The sequence below is a fragment of the Oryctolagus cuniculus genome, chromosome X (genome assembly GCF_051225735.1).
Source record: "Oryctolagus cuniculus isolate XC-2025 breed Fujian yellow rabbit chromosome X, ASM5122573v1, whole genome shotgun sequence".
NCBI lineage: Eukaryota > Metazoa > Chordata > Mammalia > Lagomorpha > Leporidae > Oryctolagus > Oryctolagus cuniculus.
This window is the reverse complement of record NC_142888.1, coordinates 23,234,758-23,244,654: the sequence shown is the minus strand read 5'-3', so window position 1 is coordinate 23,244,654 and position 9,897 is coordinate 23,234,758. Positions and strand designations below refer to the sequence as shown.

Here is a 9,897-nt window from a genome sequence, read left to right as displayed (position 1 = left end):
CTTGCCTTATGGTCTGGCACAAGGTACTTGCCTATTCATTAAGGAACTTATGGAACCCAATTTTGGGAGCCATTTGAAACCTGCTATTTATGTAGTGTTTCCCCAAAGTGAGTGTTTTCACAGATGAACAAATGAGGCCAATTTTATATGATTACATCTGAGGATGTAAAAAATGGAACAATAAGCTTGAAAAAGTCTCATAGTTTAAAAAAAGAATTATGTTGCAGTTGTTTTAATGAGTGAAAACATACACAGAGCCATAAAACACACAGAGTTCTTACTGTTTGGGGGTCAGATTCTTTTACGATCTTATGAATGCAAGAGATTCTCTACACCAAAAAATGAGTGTATACACACACACACACACACACACACGCCAACATACACATAAATATTTTAGGCAACAGAGTATTCCCTAACACTTCCAAAAGTCTACCTATGATTCAAGTTAGGAACTACTGAACTATCAACAATTGCTAGAAGTTTACATGAGGACAGATGGTACACAAATATACTTGTATACACATATGTGTATATATACACATATATACATATATCTTCAAATATTTAATAACTATTTAAATAACTAAGTCTTATGCAGTATGAAATTTACAATGACCAAATTATAAGAAAGGGGTAGACTCACGTTCTGCACATTTAAGTGACAGATGCTCCTGTAGTAGTTCTGCAACTCACTATTTAATTGAAGCAGCTTCACAATTTCTATGTGTTTACTGCAGGACTGTATATGATATGATAATTTGACTCAATGGGTATTGTAGCCAATTTCTAGCAGACTTTGGAAGGTACGGTGACTAGCCAGGTTGTTCCCTCATCTCTTAATCTAATAATACTAAAATACTGAGCAATGTTCTTTCCACAAACAGTGGTGCTTCTCCCAGCCTGTTTCTGCCTGTCCTAGGGGACACAGTATTCCATCAAAGACAGAAATGACACATCTTTGTAGTGGTTACCCTGATGTCTGAGATGAGTGATTTTTACCAATAGTATATTTTACAGTTCTGCTAATAGCTTCATACTGATTATGTATATAAATGCATTTTTAAAAATTAATTACTAACAACAGACGATACACAGCTCACACTTCAAACTGAGAAAAACACTGGACAGCAAAACTTGTGACAGTATTTGCTAGCATATGAGTTTTGCTGTTCTAATTGAGCATTAGGAAAGGAAAAGGAACCAGGAAGAGATGTTCTGAGGCCTAAGGAAACTTTTGAATTTCAATGTATAAGTTATGACATGATTTCTTTAAAGAGCCCAGGGTAATGATTAAAAAAAGAGACTGATATGCAAATATCTTCATTCAGTAAACATCAGGAATTTCAGTAAATAAAGGCATAGGACAACTAAGAGTCTTCTTTTATGTCCTTCAACAACCTGACACTTCATCCCTACTTGCAGCTTTCAACTGGGCAATGACTTTAGTTTTTAATTGTCTTTTTTTTCCCTGAATTTAGGGGTGGAGGGTACCCACAATGGTCAAATACTTTCCAAATGTGAAGGTATTAGCATTTTATTGCCCTACTCCACGTTTCAGTTTTATTTTCTATATCATAACTGAAAATAGATATTTCTCTTTCCTGTTTTCCTTTGATCCCTGGTTTCACATCTATTCCCTGAAATACTAAATCTCTATGGTTTTAGATGTGCAGCAGCATCTTCGTTTTGCAGATTGTCTCTTGAGTTTGGTATCACTGCCTTCACCTGCCTTCTCCCCTCCTTCTGGTGGCAATGTTAAGGCTCATGGTTGTGATACCATTAAATGTGGCTTATGTGGAAACTGCCTTGGGTAGGCTCAGGAAATCTCAGGGGACCTCAGCAAGCCCACAGTGGAAGATGGACCCTTCTAAACAAAGACGCTGAAGAGAGGGAATTCAGCCTGATTGGGCTGCAGCAGATCGATGAGAAAGCACACGGTCCCGGAGAAGCCTTCATACAAGCTGTAGATGCTTTCAAGGACCCGAGAACCGGCCTTGAATTCCTCAGTAAATAAGAACTGAGCAAACCTAAAAGAAGAAAACATAAAAAATTTTAGCTTGAGTGTTTCCATATAATTGACCATGGGTCCATATTTCCATTTCTGCTGAATTAAATGTCAAGCATTATTTTATTCCCAGAATTATGTAATTATTTTAAGACTTTTTCTATGGGGCTGGCCCTGTGATGCAGTAGGTTAATCCTCCATCTGTGGCTCCAGCATCCCGTATGGGCGCCGGTTCTTGTCCCAGCTGCCCCTCTTCCAATCCAGCTCTCTGCTGTGGCCTGGGAAAGCAGTAGAAGATGGCCCAGGTCCTTGAGCCCCTGCACCCATATGGAAGACCAGGAGGAAGCACCTGGCTCCTAGCTTCGGATCGGCACAGCTCCGGCTGTTGCAGCCATCTGGGGAGTGAATCAACGGAAGGAAGACCTTTCTCTGTGTCTCTTCCTCTCACTGTCTGTAACTCTACCTCTCAAATAAATAAATAAAATCTTTTAAAAAAAGACTTTTTCTCTGTTAAAAAAGGAACTATTATATAATTGTGTATGTTTCGCAATAAATCATGCTGGCAAGATAATCCAGAGTTTGCAAAGCAAAGCAGATTGGTGTTTTCTGAGGATTTGATTCCTCTATCATCTAATAATTAAAAGAAAAAAATGACAAATCACTCTACTTTTATTTATCTTGAATAGAATTAAACTGATATATCACTTTTCCTTTTTTTAAAAAGTAAATATGCCATGTTTTTGCAGGCGTATTATTTCTAATCTGGGTTTCATTTGTATGTGACAAAGAGCAGAGACTGAAAATAAATAGCCACGATTTTATACAATCTGTGCTTTGAACAAACAAAGGAAGAAGATGAATGGGAAAAGGCAAGCAACCTTTTATAACAATGACATCAAATAGCAAATTCAGCTCCATGACAGATTATTTTTTAAGACATCACCTTAAAAATAAATTACTGACCTCTAAATTCTCTAAGAAAGACCTTTTTCATTTACTCATATTTGCCACAAATCCTATTCACATTATTTGTAATGGGTAACATTTGTATAATATTTTATAGCCTTTAAAATGTTATCACCTAAGTCATCTTTTTACTGACTTGCTCTACTTGTTTTAATCAACAACAAAAATAATCAATAATTCAGAGGCTGGAGATCACAGCTTCTTTTTTTTTTTTTTTTTTTTTTTTTTTGGACAGGCAGAGTGGTGGACAGTGAGAGAGAGAGAGAGAGACAGAGAGAAAGGTCTTCCTTTGCCGTTGGTTCACTCTCCAATGGCCGCCGCGGCCAGCGCGCTGCGGCCGGCGCACCGCGCTGATCCGATGGCAGGAGCCAGGAGCTTTTTCCTGGTCTCCCATGGGGTGCAGGGCCCAAGCACCTGGGCCATCCTCCACTGCACTCCCGGGCCACAGCAGAGAGCTGGCCTGGAAGAGGGGCAACCGGGACAGAATCCGGCACCCTGACCGGGACTAGAACCTGGTGTGCCGGCGCCGCTAGGCGGAGGATTAGCCTAGTGAGCCGCGGCGCCGGCTCGATCACAGCTTCTTAAGGCCCAAGAGCTGATACTACCATAAATTTAGATTATTGGTACTACATAGGGGGTCTGTTGAACAATAATTACCTATTTGATCTTTTAGGGTGTCTGAGATTATTGGTGGTAGCTTAGAATATATCAGCAGGAAACATATTGTAATTTTGTTTGGTACAATTTTTCTTACAATTCTTTTCCTGAACATGCAACAATTTAAAATGGAATTTTGAAATTTTAAACAGAAGAATGGTGCATCTTAAGAATTAATTCAAGATTTATAATTATATAATTAAGTCAGTATCATAGTATAGCTTCAGAAGGGGGTCTTTTTAGTCCCCATGCATCATTTGCAGATGGGATTCCTTCTCAAAAAAAAAAAAGAAGAAGAAGAAGAAGAAGTTTCATGTGCATAAAGTAAAATACTCAGTATTACAAAGGAAGTTAACTTCATTAAAACACAGTAAGCAAATGTTTAAACCAAATTTATATTATAATAACATATATGTCCCTTACTAACACATTAAATGAAAAAATATATTAGTGGATCAAATAACTCCTGATATGCCTAAGTAGTGATGGGACTAAATATTTTACAATATCTCCAACAACAGTAATATGACATGAGAATATCTATTGCTTTTATCAGTTGCAGAGTCACAGTTACTGTTAATACTTATTGAGTTGGGGCCAGCGCTGTGGCACAGCGGGTAGAACTGCTGCCTGCAGTGCCGGCATCCCATATGGGCACTGGTTCTAGTCCCGGCTGCTCCACTTCCAATCCTGCTCTCTGCTATGGCCTGGGAAAGCAGCAGAAGATGGCCCAAGTCCTTGGGCCCCTGCATCTGCGTGGGAGACCTGGAAGAAGCTCCTGGCTCCTGGCTTCGAATAAGCGCAGCTCCAGCCATTGCAGCCAATTGGGGAGTGAACCAGCAGATGGAAGACCTCTCTCTCTCTCTCTCTGCTTCTCCTTCTGGCTCTATGTAACTGTAACTTTCAAATAAAATAAATAATTCTTTTTTTTTAAAAAAAAGCAGTGGAGTAGCCAGGACTCGCGCCAGCACCCATGTGGGATGCCGGCACACCAGGCGGCGACTTTACCTGCTGTGCGTCAGTGCCAGCCCCAACAGGTCATTTAAAAAACTTACTGAGTTATCTTATCTGTGACTTACTACTTACATTTAGAATCGAAGAAAATGTCGCATTTCAGTTTGAGATGTAATCATTTTCTCAAGCAAGTTCACAAACCCTAAATGAAGAACTCTTAGTACAATAGAAAGAGGAGAGTTTTGGAGTTGAGATACCCAAATTTGACAATTCCATGTTATATGATCTTTGTCAAATTTCTTTATCTGACTTTAAAATGATGGAGTTGAAGGATTGTATAGCATTATTCACAAAGATTAAAGATACCATATATTTGGCTCTGAGCATGTGGCAAACATTAAATAAATGAAAAACATCTTTTCATGTTTTTTTGACAGGCAGAGTTAGACAGTGAGAGAGAGAGAGAGACAGAGAGAAAGGTGTGGGGAGCAACTGGGAGCAACTCGGACTAGACTAAGTTACTGGAATTAAGACTTATTCTATGCATCTGCTCTCCCACAATATGGCGCTGAGAAGGGAGAAACAGCTTCTACACAGTTGCCTCCAGTTCAACCAATAAACAGCAGGACCTGCTCCTGATTGGAGGAGAGCAGCGTACTCGGCGTGTGGGTAGCAGAGTTGGGATTGGTGGAAGAGGACTATAAAGGAGGAGAGAGACAATATGCACCAGGAACATCTAAGGGGAACACCTGTGCAGCCCCCGAGAGAGCCGGCCGGCGGTGTGCCGCTCCCCCGCGGAAGTGGGGAATGTGGCAGGGGGAACCGCCCTTCCACGGAGGTGGAAGGGACGGTAGTTAACCCAGGAAGAACCAGCAGCAAACCCGGGAAGGGCCGAGCAGACAAAAGAACAGTGCAGGGTCCTGTGTCGTTCCTCCACGAAGACGGGGAGCGACAAAAGGTCTTCCTTTTTCCGTTGGTTCACCCCCCAAATGGCTGCTACGGCCAGTGCGCTGCACCAATCCGAAGCCATGAGCCAGGTGCTTCCTCCTGGTCTCCCATTAGGGTGCAGGGCCCAAGGACATGGGCCATCCTCCACTGCCCTCCCGGGCCACAGCAGAGAGCTGGCCTGGAAGAGGAGCAACTAGGACAGAATCTGGCGCCCCGACCGGGACTAGAACCTGGTGTGCCAGCACCGCAGACGAGGATTAGCCTAGTGAGCCGCGGCACCAGTGAAAAATATCTTTTCACGTGAACACAGCAGAATATTTCATTCCACCATAATATAAAAGAAATCCATAGTTAATTTTGCTTACTCTTCTCCTGGCCTTTATCCTCTACTCATTGCTTTATTGATTACATTATTATATATTATTAATGTGTAAATGATTTGGCATCCTGCATTCTTTTACTTAAAATAATATGATATATTCTGTGCTTTGCAAAATAATCTAAATATGCACAGCAATTTGTCAAATATTTTTCTGCAGTCATGAATTTTAACTATACATTAAAGGAGTAATAGGTGATGACCAGGTAATGTTTATTCCAGGCAGGTTAACACTATTTACCATTACCATTTTAGGAACCTCTCGGATGCAAGGGAACCAGACTGCATGAATAGGTATTGTGGGGAGCAATCCGGACTAGACTAAGTTACTGGAATTAAGACTTATTCTATGCATCTGCTCTCCCACAATATGGCGCTGGGAGAGAAGTAAACAGCTTCCGCACAGCTGCCTCCAGTTCAACCAATTAACTGTAGGACTTGCTCCTGATTGGAGGGCAGCGTGCTCGGCGTGTGGGCAGCCGAGTTGGGATTGGCGGAGGAGGACTATAAAGGAGGAGAGAGACGGCATGCACCAGGAACATCTATGGGGAACATCTAAGGGGAACACCTGTGCAGCCCCTGAGAGAGCCGGCCGGCGGTGTGCCGCTCCCCTGCGGAAGTGGGGAATGTGGCCAGGGGGAACTGCCCTTCCACGGAGGTGGAAGGGATAGTAGCCAACCCGGGAAGAACCAGCAGCAAACCCGGGGAGGGCCGGGCAGACGAAAAGAACAGCGCAGGGTTCAGTGTTGCTCCTCCACGAAGAGGGGGAGCGACATAATGGTGCCGTGACTCGGATAGGAAACCTAGCTCGGATAGGAAACCTAGGAGGGAAAGACCGGGAGGAACTGGGAAAATATCGGAGAGAGAAACTAGCAAAGAGCCTAGGGAAATTACCGGAGAAAGAGACTAGTAAACAGCCTAGGGAAAAGCCGGACGAAAAAGGGTGCCGGAAGAAGCTATTGAAAGCCTAGGCATAGACTCGGATACGGACTACGGGGGGAAGCTGGGAGAAATCTCTAAGGTCGAAAGCGAAAGTGAAAGCTAGAACAAACAGACTCGGATGCGGACTGTGGGGAGAGGCCAGGAGAAATGAGGGAGGAATATTGTTGGAAGAAAACTTAGGGAAACATACCGGGTAGAGAAAAATGTTTGGGAAATTGAAGCCGCGGGGGGCAGGCCAAGGCGGAAACGAAAGCCACTTTGGGATTCTCAAGTTAGCCCGGGAATAGGGGGCGAAAAGTTGAAACCAGAAGCTGAGACGCAAGCCAGGTTGGGATCCGTCTGATTAGCCCGGGGAGCAAAGGACGGGAAGCCAAACCGTGGGGCGGAGACGTACGCTGGGTTGAATTCGCCAGGCTAGCCCGGGGAACTTGGATTGAATGCTAGTGGTGGAGACGCAAGCTACGCTGTGTTACTCGCGGAAGCCGCCGCGTGCAGAGAGAGCACGGGGCGTGAATAGATAGGGAACGCTGGCGTAGGCCGTGGTTCAGACGCGAAAGGGTTAAGCGTGGAGACCGCGGAGCGCGCGAAGCCGAGCCGCGCAAAGCCGGGAAGCTGCGCAGATGAGAGAGGCGCGCGGGCTGAAGCGGTGCAGAGCCGGGAACCCGCCGGCGGGGCGAGGTGCCGGGAAGCTGCGGGGATAAGAGAAACAGAAGTTTGGAAGTGAAGTAAAAGAGAAATGGGAATGCTGGAAGATAGAAGTGAAATGGGAGAGGTAGGAATGCCCGGAGATAGAGAAATAGAGAAAAATAAGGCCTCCCCTCAACATGCCAATTAGAAGGCTTGGATTCGGTCTGCCCGATTAGTGAGGCGATGAGCACCTGGGCGGCTAGCCGCAGGTCACCGAAGACAGGCACGAATTAACATCAGTAAAGCTTCCCCACAATACCGCAATTAGGAGGCTTGGATTCGGTCTGCCTGATTTAAGGCGGTAAGCGCCAGCAAAGCTCGACCAGAGTATGAGCTGCAGGTCACCGAAGATAGGCACGAACCAACACTAATAAGTCTCCCCCACAATAAGGCAATGAGAAGGCTTGGATTCGGTTTGCCTGATAGGTCTTGTAAGTCCCCTGCAGGCAGAGCAGAGCATGCGCTGCAGGGCACCGAACACAGGCACGCATCAGCGCCTAAAAACCTCCTCACAACACGGCGAAGAGAGGACCCGGATTCGGTTTTCCTGATTGATAGGACTTGTAAGAGCCTGTGGCAACTCTAGCAAGTAGAGCAGAGTGTGTGCCGCGGGACACCGAAGACAGGCGCGTATCAACGCTAAAAAATAAAAAGAAAGGGGGATCTGTGGGGAGCAATCCGGACTAGACTAAGTTACTCGAATTAAGACTTATTCTATGCATCTGCTCTCCCACAATATGGCGCTGGGAGAGAAGTAAACAGCTTCCGCACAGCTGCCTCCAGTTCAACCAATTAACTGTAGGACTTGCTCCTGATTGGAGGGCAGCGTGCTCGGCGTGTGGGCAGCCGAGTTGGGATTGGCGGAGGAGGACTATAAAGGAGGAGAGAGACGGCATGCACCAGGAACATCTATGGGGAACATCTAAGGGAACCCGTGCAGCCCCCCAGAAAGCCGGCCGGTGGTGTGCCGCTCCCCTGCGGAAGTGGGGAATGTGGCCAGGGGGAACTGCCCTTCCACGGAGGTGGAAGGGATAGTAGCCAACCCGGGAAGAACCAGCAGCAAACCCGGGGAGGGCCGGGCAGACGAAAAGAACAGCGCAGGGTTCAGTGTTGCTCCTCCACGAAGAGGGGGAGCGACAGGTATGAGAGGCCTCCAACTTTAAAAGATCTAAGTGCCACAGAGGAAACCAGTGTCTCTTGTAGCAACTTATGGACACAGACAGCTTCCAACTCCCCTCAAAAGGAATGTCAGTTTCATGCCATTCAGCATTTTCTCACATTTGTGCTTTCTACCAGGTTATTTAGAGTTCATTCATAGTCTTTCTGGCCCAGTTTACCAGTCAGGGTTATTTCTATTGAAAACAACAACAACAACAACAATGTTTTCTGGCATGTAGCTGATGTCCCATCTTTATCAGGTTTGTAGGAAATAAGCTATAGAGGAAAATTTAGTGTTTGTCAAAATTATAAATAATAATATCTTTTGGTCTAATAATTCTACTTCTAGGAATTCCCCTTTAGATATACCTATATGTATGCAATGTGATAGTTGTACAAGATTATTCATCACAGCATTACTTGTAGTCTAAAATATTGGAAATTATCCAAATAAAATATTTTTTCCAAATAAGGTATTTTAATCCTAGTATTTCATAAAATGATTGAAGAAGTCCTTTGTATACTGATTTAGGGTGATCACTAAGATAAGAAAGTGCTACCATTGGTATAAATAAATGATGGACAAAATTTTATGTGGGATCTTCAAAAATTCATTAAAAAAGCATATTACAAAAAATCTATGCAAGCTGGCGCCGCAGCTCAATAGGCTAATCCTCCACCTAGCGGTGCCGGCACACCAGGTTCTAGTCCCGGTTGGGGCGCTGGATTCTGTCCCGGTTGCCCCTCTTCCAGGCCAGCTCTCTGCTGTGGCCAGGGAAGGCAGTGGAGGATGGCCCAAGTGCTTGGGCCCTGCACCCCATGGGAGACCAGGAGAAGCACCTGGATCCTGCCTTCTGATCAGCACGGTGCACCGGCCGCAGCGCGCCAGCCGCGGCGGCCATTGGAGGGTGAACCAACTGCAAAGGAAGACCTTTCTCTCTGTCTCTCTCTCTCACTATCCACTCTGCCTGTCAAAAAAAAAAAAAAAAAGAAAAAAAAAAGAAGAAAAGAAAAGAAAAGAAACTTCATTCTCTCATTAAAAAAAATCTATGCAAGAATTTCAAATTGTTTGTACCAAAATAAATTTATCTTTTAATTCCATGAGGCTTGTGAAGTACCCTCATACACCTATCTCCATGCATATACACAGACTATCTCTGGGAAGATAATGAAGAAACTGGTAACACTGATTGTCTCT

The 9,897-nt window shown here is 44.4% G+C and overlaps 1 protein-coding gene across 1 annotated transcript in view; it reads right to left on the bottom strand.

Moving 5' to 3' along the window:
* Positions 1-216: 216 nt before the first annotated feature.
* Positions 217-9,897, bottom strand: part of LANCL3 (LanC like family member 3) — a 99,479-nt gene continuing 89,798 nt past the window's right edge. The window contains exon 5 of the mRNA XM_002719829.6: positions 217-2,030. Coding sequence (XP_002719875.1) covers positions 1,871-2,030 — 160 coding nt within the window. The 3' untranslated portion in view covers positions 217-1,870. The remainder of the gene's footprint in view (positions 2,031-9,897) is intronic.